Source organism: Cajanus cajan, chromosome 1 (genome assembly GCF_000230855.2).
Source record: "Cajanus cajan strain Asha chromosome 1, NIPB_CcT2T_4, whole genome shotgun sequence".
Lineage (NCBI taxonomy): Eukaryota > Viridiplantae > Streptophyta > Magnoliopsida > Fabales > Fabaceae > Cajanus > Cajanus cajan.
In genome coordinates this window covers 68,446,029-68,467,645 of record NC_138517.1, presented here as the reverse complement: position 1 = coordinate 68,467,645, position 21,617 = coordinate 68,446,029, and the positions used below count along the sequence as shown (strand labels likewise).

Below are 21,617 nucleotides of genomic sequence, written 5' to 3'. Positions count from 1 at the left end.
TATCAGATAGAGCTTAACAAACAAGTAGACGAAGTCATCACTCTCATGACCAGATGTAAAAAAATATACCAGACGAAGAATCAAAGTCAGAATGGGTATCCAAGCTTAGTCAAAAAATGAAGCGCATCTGAAGTCCACTAATCACAATAGAGTGAAGTCATACAAGAAACACCAAAGTACATCAAACCGAAATACAGAAAAGAAGAAAAATAGGCAAGCATGGAGTTACAAGTCAAAGTTGCGTATGTCAGAAAAAGGACATCTACTTTTCAGAGAAAGACAACATCACTGCAGCTAAACTGATGAGACAAGTACAAATATGCCTAGATTATGATTGAAGTCAGACATTGGAGTAACCAACTACACAAAAGGACTTCACGTATACTAGCAAACATTTAATGCAAGATCAAATGACTTAAATGAGAAGATTTACATAGCCACGATCAAGCCTCCATCTGCAATGACATGAAGCTACGCTCCAACGGGAAAATTTGAATTCAAACAACGGACAAATTTACCAAATGGATATAAGTATCAAGGCAAAGAAGAAGAAGAAGTACTAAGAAGTGGAGAAAACGTGCAATAAGAAAAAGAAAGCGAAAGAGTATAAGCTACATTTCTTCTCAAAGCTTTTTCTGTATATCTGTGTAAAAACTAAGATAGCTTATCTTAGTGAGTGTTGTTGATAGTCTATCCTCTTTACAAGAGTAAACAAACACTTAGACACTTATTCCTATAAAACTAAGGTTACGCACCTTAGTGAGTGTAGAAACTATCCTATCCTCTCTATGAGAGTTGCAAACACACTCAACACCTTCATTTTCTGTAAAGCCTGAAGAGGCTAGTAGAAAGAATACTTATGAACCAGAAGTGGTTTGAGAATACTAGTGCTAGTGAGTGAAGCTAGTGGGCCAAAAGTGGTCAAGAATACTTGGAGAAGCAGAAGTGGTTAAAGAATACTAGCATTGACAAGTGAGGTTGACGAGCTAGAAGTGGTTGAGAATACTTGTAATCCTTTGTGATTAGTGGAACCCTTCTATTGAAGGAGACTGGACGTAGCTCAGATTGAGTGAACCAGTATAAAAATCTGTGCATATCTATTTCTATTTTTCAAACATTACTTGTCTAAAAACTTCATCTTTTATCCACCTTCATTTCAACAAACTGTTAGACGAAAACACACTTGTCTACCATTTTCAAAAAAAACATTCTTTTTGGACGATAAAACCTTTTCAGGCAAAAAACTAATTTACTCAACTTATTTCTTGAAGTAGATGGTTAGTTCTATCAGACGCAGAAAGCTTTTTAGTCAGACTAGCTTGCACAGTCTTCAACAAAGCTAAAATATTCTTTTTATTAAAAGTAAAAGGAGCATCTTTACAAAAAGATTTAAAAAACAATCTTCCTTTGAACAAACACACACATTCAACCCCCCTTTTGTGTGTATTTTTGCTAACTTCAGTTGGTATCACTTCTTGACCCATAGGGTTGTGCATCTAACACTGTAGGGGTAACGATCATGGAAAATGAAGGACAAGCCGTGAACCACCCACCCCTCTTCAGAGGGACAAAATATGACTACTGGAAACAAAGAATGATTGCATTCTTTGATGCATGTCATGTAGACATTTGAGACGCCATTGAGCAAGGAAACTACATTCCATTAGATCAAGCTGACAATGAGATACCCAAAGCACAATGAAGTGAAGAGAAAAAGCAAAGATTTGTGCTAAACTCCAAAGCACGCAACACACTCATGTGTGCTTTGTCTGAGGAAGAATACACTAAAGTTCACAGCTTTAGAAGTGCCAAATAGATGTGGGACACCCTAGCTTTGACCTGCGAGGGGTCCCTAGAGGTAAAGCGCAACAAGCTAAGCTTGTTGGCACGTAAGTATGAACTATTTGAGATGGAAGAAAGTGAATCAATAAAAACTATGTTTGGAAAGATTCCAAAACATTGTTAATGAACTTTCCTTCCTAGGTAGAACTTATGATAACTTTGATCATATTGACAAATTACTTCGAAGTTTACCCAGGAATTGGAGACCACAGGTTACTACTCTGAGAGCATCCAAGAATATGGAAAAGCTCTCCCTAGAGGAACTCATTGGACTACTTAAGGTTCATGAGTTAGAGCTGCAACAAGACGACGCTAGGAGAAAAAAAAAGTTTATTGCACTAAATGTGCAAAAGAAAAAATCTACACCATCCTCCTCAAAAGCTCTAAAGGCAGATGATACGTTTGATGAAAACTACAGTGATGGAGTAGGCAAGTGAAGTGAAGAGTTGTGCTTCCCTTGCCTCCTCCTAACTCACGGATCTTCTTCCTTGATTGATGATCACGAATTGAAGGTTGAATTAAGAAGAGAGTGACTTGGTTTCCCTAGGCTAAGAAGGAAGTTCCCTAGCTAGAGAATCAAAGGAAAGCCCATGGACAAGGCTTAGGAGAAGTGATTTCCCTGAGGCTAAGACTAGGCTTTCTTGGTGACTTTGAGAGAGAACTTGGCTGAAAATATTTCAGAAATTCTCATTGATATTCAAAGTGTTTAAAATTAAGCCAAGTGGCGCCACCACCATGTGCTCCAAGGTGGCGCCAAAATTTGAATTCAATATCAAATTTGAATTCAAATTTTGGACGTCCCACATGGCAGCCATGTGCAGCCCCCCTTCTAGAAACCTTAATTACATTTATGTGTAATTTAGGGTTCATTTGAGTGATCACATGTGCAGCCACCTTTGGCACAAAACATGTGACTCAAATGCAACTCTAATTACTCCTAAATGGAATTAGATTTCTATGATTTATGCCCGATACTTATTCCTTTTAAATTCCTATTCTAATGGCCTAAATACAATAGCCAAGCAAATACAATGGAAAATAAAAATTAAAAGAATGAAAATGAGCCCAATATTGGGTACCAAAAGCCCAAAGGCCCATGAAGCCCAAAACTAGGCACAATAAGCCTATGGCCAAAAAATGCTATATTATGTGGTCCAAAATACAACACCAAAATATATGAACCCTATGCCAATATGTGATATACAAAATACAAGAAAATGAGTATTCCAAGGTGTGGCCCATATAAGAGTCAACTTGGGCCTTTAAAGGCCATTGGACCTTGACTGGCCCAAACCTTCATGTATAACCCATTCCTCTTGGATCCTTCAAAGTGTCACCCTTTGCCTTCCTAGGCATGATTCCATCATATAGTGAAGGGACCTGCGATACAAACGATGAAATATCTTTCCTATCAAGAAAAATTCATTCAATAATGAAGAAAAAGGGAGGAATACGATAGAGAAAATACAGCAGAACTCCCAGGGAAAGGGCACAGCCATTATGCTATGAGTGTAAGAAACCTGGACATTACAAAACAGAATGTCCAGAACTCGAAAAAGAAAAAGAAAAAGAAAAAGAGAAGAAGTTGATCCCCTACAAAAAGAAGAAAGTCATGATGGCCACCTGGGAGGACCTTGACACAACGTCATCTGAGGATGACGAAGAAGCAAATATCTGTCTCATGGCAGACACAAACTCATCATCAAAATCTGATAATGAGGAGGTAACTGAATTTGACTTTAAAATTCTAGAGCAAGCATACAATCAACTTTTATCAGATTCAGCAAAAATCTCTACTGCATATAAAGATCAAAAGAAAAGAATTTTGGAACTACTTGAAGAAAATCGTCACTAGTACAAAAGAGGTGTACTACGTCGGATATTTTAAGCTTTTTACATTAGAAAACATACCAACGTAAAAGCGGGAGACGTAAATTTTACGTCGGACCTGCAAAATTGACCTAAATTTATGTCAGACATTACGAAATCTGACGTAAAAAAGTAGTAAAAAAAACATAAGAATGCAAGAAGAACGGCCCGTTCTACAAGCAGAACAAGCCGTTCTGCTTCGTAGAACAACCCAAAAGAAAACGCCCACTACCTATACAAATATAACAACAAAAAAATCGAATAAAACAGATAGCCACAGTAGCAATGTGAAGTAGAAAAGTGCTAACGAAACCTTGATTCATACCTGAGGAGCAGCAACAATGTGCGAATGAGTAACAAAGAGTTCATCCCTCTGCAAAAGACAAAAAAACGATTCAGTAACAAAGGAGAGGGAGAGGGTTTACAGAGAAAAAAATGAAAAGTGATGAAGAGTGAATGCGCGCGGTGTGCCTCGCGCTCTCTTATTCAAATTTGCGTCCTTTTTTACGTCGGACCTGGTAGGGTCCGACGTAAAAGTTCAAATCTACGTCGGACACAACATACCTCCGATGTAGATTTGACTTTTTACGTCAGACCCTACCAGGTCCGACGTAAAAAAGTTCACAAAAATTACAAAAATGCCACCGCATTTTTTTTACGTCAGATTTTTGTATTTCCAATGTAAAAGGGGTGACGTAATATGATGATTTTCCACTAGTGCGTTTATTGAAAAATGAAAATGCAAAACTCTTAGAAGAGACAGAAAAAGGTTTTTCAACTTCAGAAGAAGTAATCAAGCTTAACAAAGAGATTAATATATTGAAATCAGACCTATCAAAATTCACACTAGGAACCAAAAATCTTGAGCATCTTTTAAAACACTCCAGGAGTAGGAAAGATAGATCAAGACTAGGATATGTTAACTCTGAATCAGAAAATAGAACATGAACATACACATCTTCTTCGTGCGGAAAGAACGAACATTTTATGTCCAAGTGCAGTCACATGCACAAGAAAAAGGATTCCAAAACCTCCAGTGCTAACACTCATGGACCTAAATCCATTTGGGTACCAAAGACTGAAATAGTGCCTATTGTAGATTTGTTCAACAAGAACAAAAAGTGTCCAGTCATGATACCTAGATAGTGGCTGCTCGCGACACATGATGGGCGAAAGGTCTATGTTCCTAGACCTCAAGTCCAAGAAAGGAGGGTAAGTCACATTTGGAGGAGGACAGAAAGGACATATCATGGGAATAGGTAAAATAGGTATCAACTCCTCTATTTCCATTGATAATGTTCTGTATGTTAAAGGATTAACGCATAATCTACTAAGAATAAGTTAATTGTGTGATAGTGATTATTAGGTATCCTTCAACAAAAATAAATGTACTATGAGTCAACCTGATTCATCCATATTATTTACAGCTAACAGATGCAACAACCTATATAAAATAATGCTTAATGAACTAGAAAATCAAAATGTTGATTGCCTAGTTTCATATGAAAATTAGTGGATCTGGCACAAGAAACTTGGTCATGCAAGCTAGAGATTAATCTCAAAGCTGAAAAAGAATAACCTCGTAAGAGGGCTACCAAATCTTGTACATCAGATGAACAATGTATCTGAAGCATGTCAAAAGGAGAAACAAATTAAAAGTTCATTTAAAAGTAAAAATCATGTTTCTACCTCAAGACCTCTTGAACTGCTCCACATAGACTTATTCGGTCCCACTAGGACAACATCTGTAAGTGGTAAAAGATATGGATTGGTTATTGTGGATGACTACACCAGATGGACATGGGTATTGTTCATAACCCACAAGGATGAGTCTTTTAAGGTATTCCATGTATTCTGTAAGAGAGTTAAAAATGAAAAAGGAATATGATAAGTGCCATGATTTCATTAAGTTTATGGCCTAGTTTGAAGCACTTATATCAATTTTCCTTGCTTTAGACCTTGTTTTTAACCCAAAACATATCTAAATTGTTAGGTGATCACATTTTGTCTTTGAATCATGTTTTTAGGTAACTTACAAGTATCTGGGTGTTGTTTTGTAGTTTAGGAGAAAGCTAGGAAAGAAGGAATGAAGTGAAGCACAAAGTGGTGAATTTGAAGTGGATTGTGCTGACATGTCATTATTCACATAAGACAAAAGCTTTTATGACCTAAAAGTGGGATTTTCAAGGAGGGAAGCAAGGAGGATCATTCTTGGAGTTTGTGTGGCGGCTGGAGAGCTCTAGAACCTTCAAGATCAAGCTTCTTCCTTTCTTCATCATTTGTAGAGTTCTACATGTCTATGTGTAGCTAAACTCACCCTTGTTGGGGTTTGATGTAACTAAACCCATTATCATGTGTAAACTCTAAGCTATCAATCTAAGTTGTTATTCAGTTTTATTGTTCTATTTCTGTGCATAATGCTTGTTATGGCTTCATCACCCTTAACTTGAACTTGAGCTTTTTAAGAGATTGAGAAATGATTTTAAACCTTTGACTTGAAATAGAGCAGCTAATGGTGCTTATTGCTAGAGATAGAGTAAATGCCATTGGTCTTTCTTAAGCTCTATTTTTTAAAGTTGGTTTCTTGGTTAAACTATGCAAGAAATTGATAGTTTAAGTTAGAAACTTAGATGCCAACTTGTAAGTGATTAGGGTTGGTTACTTTTGAGAGTGATTGATAAATTCTGAATAATAACTATTGTGAGCTTAGTGATAAACATGAGAGGAAGGTTTAGTGAAGTCAAACCCCAATAATTTATTAATATTGCATTAGAATCAAGTTTTTCACTCTAAGTGTTTACCGAAATACCAAAAAGAATTGTTATTGCTTGTTTACATTATTTACTGCAGCAAATCAAACTCTTATTGCTTTTCGGTAGCTTAGTTAGTATAACAAGTGAAATTGCAAAGTGTTGCGCAAGTCCCTTGGGAGACGATACTCATACTTTCATTGAACTACTTATACGATTTGGTTTACTTGCCAAGGGAGATAACAAGTTTCTGGCGCCGTTGCCGGGGACTTGCGTCTCAATACTTCGGCAAAGTCACTTGGATTACTAATCTAGGATTTGGTTCATTTATTCTTTTATATTTTGCAGTTACTATACTTCTTTTCTTTTAATTCATTGTATTTGTGTTGCTAACTGTTTGTTGTAGCTTTGTGGTTCTGGTTTATGCGAGGTACTGTTATTGCTAGTGATTTAGCTTACGACTCGAAAATTGAGAAAATAGCTAGGAGGAACAGGGGAGCAGTAAGGAAGCAAAGGTTACTGGCCAAGTAGGCACAAAACAGAGAGGCTACTTCATCCTCTCTCAATCATTCTTTATCTGAAATCTTAGAAGAAGCAGAAATGGCAGAGGAAAGACCAAGAATTACTCTTGGTGATCATGCAGCTGCCACTGGTACTACTCATTTCTCTAGCATTGCGACTCCTGCATTCGCTGCCACTAATTTTGAGATGAAGCCAGAACTGTTGAATCTGATTCAGAACAACCAATTTGCGGGCCTTGATCATGAGGACCCATATCTGCATCTCCATACTTTTATTAAGCTTTGTGGCACAGTGAAGATACATCAAGTTCCTGAAGATGTGATTCGAATGAAGCTGTTTCCTTTCTCACTACTTGGAAAAGCTAAGATGTGGCTCAATTCTCTACCACATCAAAGCTTAACCAGGTGGTCTGACATAGAGACAAAGTTATTGGCAAGATTCTTCCCTCTTGCTAAGATCAATCAAGTAAAGAGTGAGATTGTCACATTCTCTCAGAAGCAAGATGAACTTCTTTCCGAGGCTTGGGAGAGATACAAATCCTTGTTGAGGAGATGTCCAAGTCATGGATTTGATGACCTTACTCAGGTTAACATTTTTCTAGGAGGATTGCAGCCACAGGTGAAAATTCTATTGGATGCCTTAACTAGAGGTAGTATGTGTTTTAAAACACCAGAGGAGGCTATAGAGTTGATTGATGTTATGACAACAAATGATTATGATTCACCAGCTGAAAGGGAGTCAAGATAGAAAAGAGGAATTCTAGAGTTGGGATCTCAAGATGCTTTATTAGCTCAAAATAAGCTCTTGTCCCAGCAAATTGAGGCTTTTACCAAGCAAGTTGCTAGGATTCCACAATAACTACAATCCACTCAACATCAAGTTCTAAGTTGTGATCTTTGTGGGTTGAATCATCCTCACGGGAAGTGCATTGACATATTTCCATCCCATGGAGAAGAGGTGAATTACATGGGGAATCAAACTCGACATGGAGGAAATTATGGTGGTAATTATGGGAAGAATTGGTAATCACACCCTAGCATAGGGTGGAACCAGAATGATATTTCTCAATCTAGTAGACCTCCTATGCAAAGGCCCAACTTGTATGACAGGCAGTCTAAATTAGAAGAAACATTGAATCAGTTCATGCAGGTCTCAATCTTTAACCACAAGAGTACTGAAGCATCTATAAAGAATTTGGAGATTCAAATGGGGCAGTTGGCCAAACAATTGACTGAAAATTCTGGTGGAAATTTTTCAGCCAATACTCATACAAATCCAAAGGAGAATTGTAGTGCAATTACAACAAGAGGTGGTAAGAGAGTGGGTGTGTTGGAGGATGAGGAAGAGCAACAAGAAAAAGAGGAAGAAATGAGAGAAGGAGATGGAGAAAATAATGAAAAAATAAAAAAAATAGAAAATGCAAAAGAGAATGTCATAGAGGGAAAAAAGTTGGTTGAGGAAGTTGCTGTTAAAAAATCAAAGAGCTAGCTAGCAAGAGAATTGAAGATGAAACTCAAGGTGTCTAGTACCAAGGATATGCCATATCCCCTAGCCCCAAGAAAAAAGGATAAAGAGAAGCAATTTGCACGCTTCATGGAGCTTTTTAATAAGCTTCAGATCAACATTCCATTCTCAGAGGCATTGGAGCAGATGCCCACTTATGCAAAATTCATGAAAGACCTGTTGACAAAGAAGAGAAAGTTCATTGAGCAGGAGACCATTGAGTTGGAAGCGGGGTGCAGTGCCATAATTCAAAAGAACTTACCTCCCAAGTTCAAGGACCCTAGAAGCTTTACAATTCCAATCACTATTGGGGACTTATCAGTTGGAAGAGCACTGCTAGACTTGGGTGCAAGCATTAATCTCATGCCCTTGTCTATGTTGGATAGAGTTGAACAGGTGACAGTAAAACCAACCTGCATGACTTTGCAACTAGCTGATCGGTCTGTCAAGTACCCCTATGGTGTGATTGAAAACATGCTAGTTAAAGTTCACAAATTCATATTTCTAGTTGATTTTGTTATTATGGACATGGAAGAAGACTCTGCTATTCCTATTATCTTGGGGAGGCCATTTATGAAGACTGCACGACCAATCATTGATGTAGAGAATGGTGAATTTAAATTGAGGGTCCATGATGAGGTGATCACTTTTAATGTATTTGAAGCTATGACCCATCTGAATGATAAAGGTGCTTATTTCCGAATGGATGTGCTCGACGAGGTAGTGCTTGAGGCTACACAAAAGCTAAAAAAGTCATCTTCTCTTGAATGTGTTGACTGATACTATGGATGAACTCAATGAGAAGGATGTGATTGAAATGTATGAATGCTTGAAGCACCTAAATACTTTCAAGGAGATGCCACCTAGTGATGCCAACCATGAGGAGTTAAAAGGTGACAGCACACTAGTGAGCACCAAGCCAGAGTTGAAGATACTTCCAATTCACCTCAAATATGTCTTTTTGGAGCCAAATGGTGAAAAACCAATCATCATTAGTAACTCCCTGTCTCAATTGGAAGAAGAAAAATTGATTAAAGTCTTGCAGGTGCATAAGGAAGCTATAGGGTGGTCCATTTCTGACCTTAAAGGCATCAGTCCAGCTTATTGCTTGCATAAAATAAACATGGAGAGTGATTACAGGCCAGTAGCTCAGCCTCAAAGAAGACTAAATCCCATTATGAAAGAGGAGGTGAGAAAAAAGGTTCTAAAGCTCTTGGAAGCTGGAATGATATATCCAATTTCAGACAGTGAGTGGGTGAGCCCTGTACAAGTCATGCCAAAGAAGGGAGGAATGAATGTGATCACCAATGAGAAGAATGAGTTGATCCCAACAAGAACAGTAATAGGTTGGAGAATGTGCATAGACTACCGGAAGTTAAATCAAGCCACTAGGAAAGACCACTTTCCTCTTCCTTTTATGGATCAGATGTTGGAGTGACTAGCCGGTCAAGCGTACTACTATTTCTTAGATGGGTACTCAGGGTACAACCAAATTGCGGTTAATCCCGAGGATCAAGAAAAAACTACCTTTACATGCCCATTCGGGGTGTTTGCTTACAGAAGAATGCCCTTTGGTCTTTGCAATGCACCGACTACCTTCCAGAGATGCATGCTGGCAATTTTTGCTGATTTGGTGGAGAAATGTATTAAAGTCTTCATGGATGATTTCTCTGTTTTTGGGTCTTCATATGATGTGTGTCTGGAGAATCTTGAGCTAGTTTTGAAGAGGTGCATTGAGACCAATTTAGTTCTGAATTGGGAGAAGTGTCACTTTATGGTTCAAGAAGGTATTATTCTTGGCCATAAAATTTTAGCTAGAGGAATAGAAGTGGACAAGGCCAAGGTTGATGTGATTGAGAAATTGCCTCCCCCAATTAATGTTAAGGGTGTTCGTAGCTTCCTTAGGCACGCCGGTTTTTACAGGAGGTTCATCAAGGATTTTTCTAAGATCGCCAATCCTTTGTGCACCTTATTGAACAAGGACCAACCCTTTCTCTTTGAAGAAGAGTGCATGAAAGCATTTTTGACCTTGAAGAACAAACTCACCACAGCTCCGGTGATTGTTGCTCCAGATTGGAGTGAGAACTTTGAGTTGATGTGTGATGCCAGCGACTATGCTGTTGGAGCTGTCTTGGGTCAGCGGAGGAATAAGGTGTTTCACTCTATTTATTATGCCAGTAAAGTGTTGAACGGAGCACAGCTGAACTATGCAACCATAGAGAAAGAGATGCTAGCCATTGTGTATGCCTTGGAGAAATTTCGAGTGTATCTTATTGGATCTAAGGTCATTGTATACACCGATCACGCAACCATTAAATACCTGCTCACCAAAGCTGAATCAAAACCTCGACTAATCTGTTGGGTCTTGCTATTACAAGAATTCAACTTGGAGATAAAAGATAAGAAAGGTTCTGAGAATTTAGTGGCTGATCACCTCTCAAGATTAGTCAATGAAGAAGTTACTTGCAAGGAGGGTGAAATCAAGGATGAATTTCTGGATGAAGCTTCGTTGTTAGTGCAAGAACGTCCATGGTTTGCTGACATGGCGAACTTTAAAGCAGCTGGTATCATTCCGGAAGACTATAATTGGCAGCAAAAGAAATTTTTTTTGTGATCCCAATTACTATGTTTGGGATGACCCTTATCTCTTCAAGGTAGGGGCTGATAATCTGCTAAGGCGTTGTGTATCTCAAGATAAAGCCAAGAACATATTATGGAATTGCCATAATTCCCCGTATGGAGGTCATTTCAATGGTGAATGAACTGTAGCCAAAGTCCTACAATCGGGGTTCTTTTGGCCAACATTGTTTAAGGATGCCTATGATCATGCAAAGAGTTGTGATAGATGTCAGAGAATTGGGAATATTTCCAAACGCCATGAGCTACCATTGCAAAACATGCTTGAAGTAGAGGTCTTTGATTGTTGGGGGATCGATTTCATGGGGTCCTTACCTTCCTCTTACTCAAATGAGTACATATTAGTGGCTGTGGACTATGTTTCCAAATGGGTCGAGGCTGTGGCTGCACAAAAGAATGATGCTAAGACAGTGATCAAGTTTCACAAGAAAAACATCTTTTCCAGGTTTGGTGTTCCAAGAGTTTTGGTCAGTGATGGGGGAACTCACTTCTGCAACTCTCAGTTAAAAAAGGTGTTGGAACACTATGATGTGTGACACAAGGTGGCTTCTCCTTATCACCCACAAACAAATGGGCAAGCAGAGGTCTCAAACCGGAAAATCAAGCGTATCCTTGAAAAGACGGTGAATGTAAGTAGGAAAGATTGGGCTCTCATGTTGGATGATGCACTTTGAGCCTGTCGCATTGCCTATAAGACACCTCTTGGACTGTCACCATTTCAGATGGTTTATGGTAAAGCATGTCATTTGCCGGTTGAGATGGAACATAAGGCATACTGCGCTATCAGGTTCTTGAATTTTGATCCAACCCGATCAGTTGAGAAGAGTGAATTGGAAGAATTGCGTCTTAATGCTTACGAATCAACTAAGCACTACAAGGAAAGGACAAAGTTGTATCATGATCGAAAGATTCTGAAGCGAGAGTTTCACCCGGGACAACTTGTGCTCCTTTACAACTCCTGGTTGAGACTCTTTCTAGGGAAACTGAAGTCAAAGTGGTCAGGGCCATTTAAAGTCAAGCAAGTTAAGCCTCATGGAGCAATACAAGTGGAGGATATTTCCTCCAAGGACAGCTGAGTGGCAAATGGATAAAGACTTAAACTCTACTTGGGCGGTGAAATTGAGCGAGCTTATTCCACCATTGCATTAGATAACCCCTGAAGCTTTGGCTTGTCAAGCTAGTGACAGAAAACGAGCGCTTTATGTAACACCCCAATTTCCTTAAAAGGATATTTTTTTTAGTAATGGCATTTTCGTAATTATTGATGGCATTTTCGTAATTTTATAAAGGTATTAGGGGCATTTGAGTAACTCGGAACGGGCTGTTCCGAAAGTGGAACGGGCCGTTCTGAGCATTTAAAATAAGCTAAAATTTTAGGTTGGGAACGGGCCCAGAACGGGCCGTTCCAACAAGGAGAACGGGCCGTTCCGGAGGGAGAACGGGCCGTTCTGCTGAGTTTGAGAACGGGCCCTTCTGGTTTCAGAGGGAAGAAAGAGAGAAAGAAAGGGAAGAAAGAGAGAATCCAGAGGAGGCCCTGCCCAAGTTCCAGCTCTTGCTTATCCAGGTAAGGGGGGGAGTGAGAACCTCGCTCAGGGGTGTGGGGATAATTGTTGGATAGTTGTTTGTCGGATTGGCCCCCAATCCTTTGTCGTTATTCTGTTTAATTTCTATTTATTCTACTTTGCTTTTTGTTGAAGGTGCCGTTGTTCTGTCTAAATTTCTATTTACTCTACTTTGCTTTTTGTTAAAGGTGCTGTTGTTCTGTCCGATTTTCTATTTATTCTACTTTGTTTTTGTTGAAAGTGCCGTTGTTCTGTCTGATTTTCTATTTACTCTACCTTTTTCTTTGTTGAAGTAATAAATGAATATGAAATTAATGTTAATAATACATGAGGTTTAATATGAATAAGAATGCTCTCTGAATCTCTGTGAATACCTATGCGGACCTTATGAGGAGTATTGATGACATGACCATGTGAAATATGGACAAATGACATGAGACCTAAGAATGGACTATTGAGACAAACTATGATTATGAGACTATGACAAATGAGGACATGATGTACTAAATGAAATTATGTAACAAGTTAAATATTGAGTCAATGAGATTATGATGGTATGACATGCATCATACGCATATATTATTCCAGGTGTGCCGCTGAGGCCGCATACCAGTGATGTAACTTGATAACCAGGTGTACCTTCGGGTCACCAGTGATGTAACCAGGTGTACCTTTGGGTCACCAGTGATGTAACCAGGTGTGCCTTAGGGTCACCAGTGATGATATGTGAAACTTCCTTATGGCGCCACATGCATGCATTTATAAGTCAAGATCATGACATCATTGCATGATAAATGAATATATATGTGATATTGATGATGTATGTGTATTATTTATAAGTGACTTATATTGGTTGTGTGTGTGGGTGCTATCTAACCTTTATTTCTGCATCTGAAACTGAGTGAGATGTTTCTCACTCCCTTGTTGTTTTTGTATATGTTTTAAATTATGTTGCAGATGATCAACATCATGAGGATGTTGGTGATGAGGCTTAAAGGCTTCAATTGGGCATGCTCTGATAGGATGTGACATCGGGGCATAGTTATTTTTAGTTTAATATGTTATTGTTTTAATAACTTTAGTTTCTCTTCTTTGTAATTTCTAACGAAAAGATAACGTAGATAATTCAAGGAAAATGTATGTTAAGAAATTGTAATTTGAACGTTCTTGATAAAAGACCAGAATGAATATCCTTGTTATATTTTATTACATGATTTAGAAAATATAAATTGATTCCTAACTAGGAGGCACTGCCACCTTTACTGGAGTTAATTTATATTTCCTTTATTATTATTTGTATATATATATGATTTCTTGTTTTACACTAAATTGTATTGAAAATCTTAACTTCTTTTCTTTTATAATTTCTACACTAGAGTTATGATTTATGAGTTACGAATGTGAATCTTCTACCTTGTGATATTTGAAATATTTGTCAACTATGAAAGATTTTATTTACCCAAAAAGAAGAAAAGAAATATTTTATTGTTACATTTGTTGTATATTAATAATGGGGTAGAGGGTGTCACATTTAGTGGTATCAGAGCAGGTCGATCTAATCGACCGTGAGTTATGAGTTTACTATGCTTACTTGATTTATTATGTTTATTTGGTACATGAATGATGGACTAAACTGATTGTTAAACTTGTTATGCTAGTATGATGATTGATTATGTTTATTGATTGTATTATTTTCTTAGACTATGGCTGGTAGAAATGATCGTGCGATTGCCGATGCTCTTCAAGCATTAGCACAAGCTATGAATAATAACAATAGGACTGAAGTTACTCCTAACTGGTTGGAGCAATTTCAACGAAATCACCCACCTACCTTTAAAGGAGGATATGACCCAGATGCTGCTATGAATTGGCTAACAGAAATAGAGAAAATTTTCAATGTTATGGATTGTCCCATCGCTCAGAAGGTGAAGTTGGCCACATTCATGTTGACTGCTGATGCTCACTTTTGGTGGGAAGGAGCACTTCGGAGGATGATTGATGGAGGGGTGCACTTGAATTGGGACAACTTCAAGAAGGTCTTTCTTGAGAAGTATTTCCCGGATGATGTGAGAAGTCGGAAAGAAATGGAATTCCTTGAGTTGAATCAAGGGAACGACACAGTGGCTGTGTATACTGCCAAATTTGATGCTTTGGTTCGTTATTGCACACACTACCATGGTGAGGGTGGTGAAAGAGCTAAATGCATAAAATTTGTAAATGGTCTGCGTCCGGAAGTAAAAACTGCAATTAACTATCAGGAGATATATCACTTTCCCACTCTGGTCAATAAGTGCAGTATTTATGATCGGGACAACCGTGATCGTGCTGCTTTCTATAAAGGAGTTGGAGGTCCTATCCGTGCTGTGAGTTCTAGTACTTCGGGTAGGAGCAAGCCTTACTCCGCTTCTAATAGATTTCAAGGGAGTAAAGCTGCTGCTAATAAAAGCAAGTTGCTTACTAGAGGATCCACTGTTAGTGCTACTGGAAGTGTTGGGGGGTCTGTGTCCACTCCTTCAGTAAGATGCTGGAAGTGTGGACTTGTTGGTCATAATCAGTCTGAGTGTCGTGACAGCGAAGTTACCTGCTTCAACTGCAATGGTAAAGGTCACATCAGTACCCAATGTCCTGAATCACAAAGAACACGTGTTATTGGATCGGGTTCGCAAATTGAGCGTCCAAAGACTGTAGGGAGAGTATTTGCTCTTAGTGGTGCTGAAGCTTCTCGGTCAGAAAATTTGATACAAGGTACTTGTTTCATAGCTGAGACTCCTTTTGTTGTACTATTTGATTCTGGTGCAACTCATTCCTTTATTTCTGTCTCTTGTGTCCAAAAATTGAATTTGCCTGTGTCTTTGTTAGATTTTGATTTAGTTGTGGAAACCCCTACTAATGGTCCTGTGACTACATCCCTAGTGTGTTTGAAATGTCCTTTGACAGTTTCTGATAAGCAGTTTCTAGTTGACTTAATTTGTTTGCCTCTTAGTCAATTAGATGTAATTCTTGGTATGGATTGGTTATCTTCTCACCATGTCCTTTTAAACTGCTTTGAGAAATCTATTTCCTTTGGTGAATGTAAGAGTACGGAATTTCTTAGTGCTGCTGACATTAAAACTTGTTTAAAAGACAATGAAAGAGTGTACATGATCTTAGCTTCTTTAACACTTGAGACTGATAGTAAGCTAGATGAGATTCCCTTAGTGAGAGAATTTCCAGAAGTATTTCCTAAGGATGTGTCTAGTTTACCACCTGAGAGAGAGATTGAGTTTAGCATAGACTTAGTACCAGGTACCCCACCTATATCTATAACACCCTATAGGATGTCCCCTAAAGAGTTAGTTGAGCTTAAGAGACAAATAGAGGAATTACAAGGAAAACAATTCTTTAGGCCTAGTGTCTCGCCTTGGGGAGCGCCTGTTTTATTGGTTAAGAAGAAAGATGGGAGCATGAGGTTGTGCGTAGACTATAGGCAACTGAATAAAGTGACCATTAAGAATAAGTATCCTTTGCCTAGGATAGATGACCTTATGGATCAACTAGTTGGAGCTTGTGTGTTCAGTAAGATAGATTTAAGGTCAGGATACCATCAGATTAGAGTGAGAACTGAGGATGTTCCTAAGACTGCCTTTAGAACCCGCTATGGGCACTATGAGTATTTAGTTATGCCTTTTGGTGTGACTAATGCACCTGGTGTTTTTATGGACTACATGAATAGGATCTTTCACCCTTACTTGGATAGATTTGTAGTGGTCTTCATAGATGATATCCTAGTGTATTCCAAGACTAGGGAAGAGCATGTTGAGCACCTTAGGATCGTTCTTCAAAGCCTTAAGGAGAAACAGTTGTATGCTAAATTGTCAAAATGTGAATTTTGGTTGGATAGTGTGAACTTTCTAGGACATGTGATATCCAAGGGTGGAATAGCTGTAGATCCTGCTAAGGTAGAAGCTGTGTTAGAGTGGAGAACACCTAAATCAGTATTTGAGATTAGGAGTTTCCTAGGACTAGCTGGTTATTACAGAAGGTTCATAGAGAATTTCTCTAGGCTAGCTCTTCCTTTGACTAAGCTGACGAAGAAAGACCAACCTTTTGTGTGGGATTCTAAGTGTGAGGAAAGTTTTCAAGAACTTAAGAGGAGATTAACTAGTGCTCCTGTGTTAGTATTACCTGATCCTAGTAAGACTTTTGAGGTATTTTGTGATGCTTCTAAATTGGGTTTAGGAGGAGTACTTATGCAGGAGGGTAAGGTAGTAGCCTATGCTTCAAGACAACTTAAAATTCATGAGCAAAACTATCCTACCCATGACCTTGAGTTAGCTGCAATAGTTTTTGTGCTCAAGTTGTGGAGACATTACTTGTTTGGGTCTAGATTTGAGGTTTTTAGTGACCATAAAAGCCTTAAGTACTTGTTTGACCAAAAGGAATTGAATATGAGGCAGAGGAGATGGTTAGAGTTTCTTAAGGATTATGACTTTCAATTGAATTATCACCCTGGCAAGGCTAATGTTGTAGCTGATGCTTTGAGTAGAAAATCTTTGAGAATGTCTTCCTTGATGATTAGGGAAATGCAAATGATTGAGGAGTTTAGGGATATGAGCTTAGGGTGTGAGTTGACCTCTAAGAGTATTAAGTTGGGAGCTTTGAGAGTGACTAATAGCTTAATAGATGAGATTAGAGAAGGTCAGAAGATGGATCCTTTCTTATTGAGTCGGGTAGAGAAGTTGAATCAAGGTGTGAAAAGTGAGTTTAGAATTGGAGTGGATGGAGTTTTAAGATTTAAGGATAGGTTGTGCATTCTTAGTGTGCCAGAACTTAAGAGAGCAATCCTGGAAGAAGGTCATAAGAGTATCCTTAGTATCCATCCAGGAGCCACTAAGATGTACCAAGACCTTAAGAAGATGTTTTGGTGGCCTAAGATGAAGAGGGAAGTGGAGGAATTTGTGTATGCTTGCTTAGTATGTCAGAAAGCTAAGGTAGAACACCAAAAACCTTCAGGTTTGATGCAACCTTTAGATGTGCCTGTGTGGAAGTGGGATAGCATCTCTATGGATTTTGTAGTTGGGTTACCTAAGACTGTGAAGAACTTGGATGCTATATGGGTCATTGTGGATAGATTGACTAAGTCTGCCCATTTTATTCCCATTAATATTAGGTACTCTTTGGAGAGGTTAACCAAGTTGTACATCAGTGAGATCGTGAGGTTGCATGGAGTTCCTACTAGTATTGTGTCTGATAGAGATCCTAGGTTCACCTCTAGATTTTGGGAGAGTTTGCATAAGGCTTTAGGCACTAAGCTTAGATTGAGTTCAGCTTACCATCCCCAAACAGATGGCCAAACTGAGAGAACCATACAATCTTTGGAAGACTTGTTGAGGACTTGCATCTTGGAACATGGGGGTAGTTGGGATAGTTTCCTACCTTTGATAGAATTTACCTACAATAATAGCTACCATTCTAGTATTGGGATGGCACCATATGAGGCTCTGTATGGTAGGAGATGTAGAACACCTTTATGTTGGACAGAACCTGGAGAGAATGTCATGTTAGGACCTGAGATAGTTCAACAAACTACTGAACAGGTTAAGATGATCCAAGAGAAGATGAGAGCAACCCAGAGTAGGCAAAAGAGTTATAATGACAAGAGGAGAAAAGACCTTAAGTTTAAAGAAGGTGATCATGTATTCCTTAAAGTCACTCCTTGGACAGGAGTAGGCAGAGCACTGAAATCCCGTAAGCTTACTCCACGTTTCATTGGTCCTTATCAAATTCTTAAAAGAATCGGTGAAGTAGCCTATCAAATTGCTTTGCCTCCATCTCTTTCAAATCTCCATAGTGTCTTTCATGTTTCCCAACTCAGAAAGTATGTCCATGATCCTTCCCATATCATTGAGTCTGACAACATTCAGTTGAAGGATAATCTTACTTATGAAACGGTTCCTCTAAGGATTGATGACACGAGAGTGAAACAACTAAGAGGAAAGGAAATCCCTTTGGTTAAGGTCGTTTGGGGAGGAAATATTGAAGAAAGTGCTACATGGGAATTAGAAAGCAAGATGCGAGAAGCTTATCCATTTCTATTTTCAGGTAAATTTCGGGGACGAAATTTCTAAAAGGAGGGGAGAATTGTAACACCCCAATTTCCTTAAAAGGATATTTTTTTTAGTAATGGCATTTTCGTAATTATTGATGGCATTTTCGTAATTTTATAAAGGTATTAGGGGCATTTGAGTAACTCGGAACGGGCTGTTCCGAAAGTGGAACGGGCCGTTCTGAGCATTTAAAATAAGCTAAAATTTTAGGTTGGGAACGGGCCCAGAACGGGCCGTTCCAACAAGGAGAACGGGCCGTTCCGGAGGGAGAACGGGCCGTTCTGCTTTTTGAGAACGGGCCGTTCCGGTTTTAGAACGGGCCGTTCCAGTTGAGAAATTTGCCCACGTTTGAAGGATCCGGAACGGGCCGTTCCGAAATCAGTACGGCCGTTCCGGTTGCGCCAGGAGGCCTATAAATAGGGGCAGGGGGTGAAAATTTTATATTCAGTAAGAAAGTGAAATCTTAGAGAGAGAAAGGGGAGAGAGAGAGAGAGAGAGAGAGAGAGAGAGAGAGAGAAAGAAAGAGAGAAAGAGAGGGAAGAAAGAGAGAATCCAGAGGAGGCCCTGCCCAAGTTCCAGCTCCTGCTTATCCAGGTAAGGGGGGGAGTGAGAACCTCGCTCAGGGGTGTGGGGATAATTGTTGGATAGTTGTTTGTCGGATTGGCCCCCAATCCTTTGTCGTTATTCTGTTTAATTTCTATTTATTCTACTTTGCTTTTTGTTGAAGGTGCCGTTGTTCTGTCTAAATTTCTATTTACTCTACTTTGCTTTTTGTTAAAGGTGCTGTTGTTCTGTCCGATTTTCTATTTATTCTACTTTGTTTTTGTTGAAAGTGCCGTTGTTCTGTCTGATTTTCTATTTACTCTACCTTTTTCTTTGTTGAAGTAATAAATGAATATGAAATTAATGTTAATAATACATGAGGTTTAATATGAATAAGAATGCTCTCTGAATCTCTGTGAATACCTATGCGGACCTTATGAGGAGTATTGATGACATGACCATGTGAAATATGGACAAATGACATGAGACCTAAGAATGGACTATTGAGACAAACTATGATTATGAGACTATGACAAATGAGGACATGATGTACTAAATGAAATTATGTAACAAGTTAAATATTGAGTCAATGAGATTATGATGGTATGACATGCATCATACGCATATATTATTCCAGGTGTGCCGCTGAGGCCGCATACCAGTGATGTAACTTGATAACCAGGTGTACCTTCGGGTCACCAGTGATGTAACCAGGTGTACCTTTGGGTCACCAGTGATGTAACCAGGTGTGCCTTAGGGTCACCAGTGATGATATGTGAAACTTCCTTATGGCGCCACATGCATGCATTTATAAGTCAAGATCATGACATCATTGCATGATAAATGAATATATATGTGATATTGATGATGTATGTGTATTATTTATAAGTGACTTATATTGGTTGTGTGTGTGGGTGCTATCTAACCTTTATTTCTGCATCTGAAACTGAGTGAGATGTTTCTCACTCCCTTGTTGTTTTTGTATATGTTTTAAATTATGTTGCAGATGATCAGCATCATGAGAATGTTGGTGATGAGGCTTAAAGGCTTCAATTGGGCATGCTCTGATAGGATGTGACATCGGGGCATAGTTATTTTTAGTTTAATATGTTATTGTTTTAATAACTTTAGTTTCTCTTCTTTGTAATTTCTAACGAAGAGATAACGTAGATAATTCAAGGAAAATGTATGTTAAGAAATTGTAATTTGAACGTTCTTGATAAAAGACCAGAATGAATATCCTTGTTATATTTTATTACATGATTTAGAAAATATAAATTGATTCCTAACTAGGAGGCACTGCCACCTTTACTGGAGTTAATTTATATTTCCTTTATTATTATTTGTATATATATATGATTTCTTGTTTTACACTAAATTGTATTGAAAATCTTAACTTCTTTTCTTTTATAATTTCTACACTGGAGTTATGATTTATGAGTTACGAATGTGAATCTTCTACCTTGTGATATTTGAAATATTTGTCAACTATGAAAGATTTTATTTACCCAAAAAGAAGAAAAGAAATATTTTATTGTTACATTTGTTGTATATTAATAATGGGGTAGAGGGTGTCACACTTTATGGGAGGCAACCCATCATTTTTAATCCAAAAACAAGTTAGCATGCCTTTAAATTCAGTTATTTTGTGTTAGTGTGTTCTGGGTGTAGGTGCATGGTTAATCATTGTGTTTGCTTCTTAGTTGAGAAAGCATTGTGATTGTGAGGGCTTGAGGAACTTCATGTTGAGCTATGCTTGAAAATTTTGAAAATTTGCAGAAAAATTGAAATCCACGCTCAGCATGAAGTTCCAAGCTAAGCTATATCAGTGCAGAGGTAGAAGAATAGCTCTCTAGAGGTGCCACGCTTAGCCTCAGTCCCACGCTGAGCCTCAGAACTTGAACTTGAAAACTGGGAGTTCTCTTTGGAACTCCCATGCTTAGCTTGAAATCCACGCTCAACGTGGACGTGGCAGAGCAATTAAGCTCCTGGAGCTCCCACGCTAAGCTCCAGTCCCACGCTTAGCCCCAGTCCCACGCTTAGCCTGGGAGTTCCTTTTTCATTAAATGTTGTCACTCTTTCTCCAGAAGCCCATTTTTTTTCCCTTTACCACTATTCAACCCCTCACAAACACTCTCAAACCCTAAGTTTCTTTCTTTGCTTCCTTAGTCGTCTTACTCTTGGTGTGGGTAGGCTCCATTTTTCTCTTCTTGTTCATCAAAGGCGCGAAGGTAAGTCCCTTTCTCTAACCTTGTGCGGTTCCCTCCATTGTATGTTTCTTGGTTCCCATTCTTATTTTTCCC

General features: G+C 38.6%; 2 protein-coding genes across 2 annotated transcripts; both read left to right on the top strand.

Annotated features, from left to right (window-relative positions):
* Positions 1-8,489: 8,489 nt before the first annotated feature.
* LOC109814625 (uncharacterized) lies at positions 8,490-9,266 on the top strand. The gene has a single exon (XM_020379094.2). It carries the CDS (start codon positions 8,490-8,492, stop codon positions 9,264-9,266), a length of 777 nt encoding a protein of 258 aa, XP_020234683.2.
* A 2,579-nt stretch (positions 9,267-11,845) lies between these two features.
* On the top strand, positions 11,846-12,199 carry LOC145955428 (uncharacterized). The gene has a single exon (XM_083070125.1). It carries the CDS (start codon positions 11,846-11,848, stop codon positions 12,197-12,199), a length of 354 nt encoding a protein of 117 aa, XP_082926251.1.
* The last annotated feature ends 9,418 nt before the right edge of the window (positions 12,200-21,617 follow it).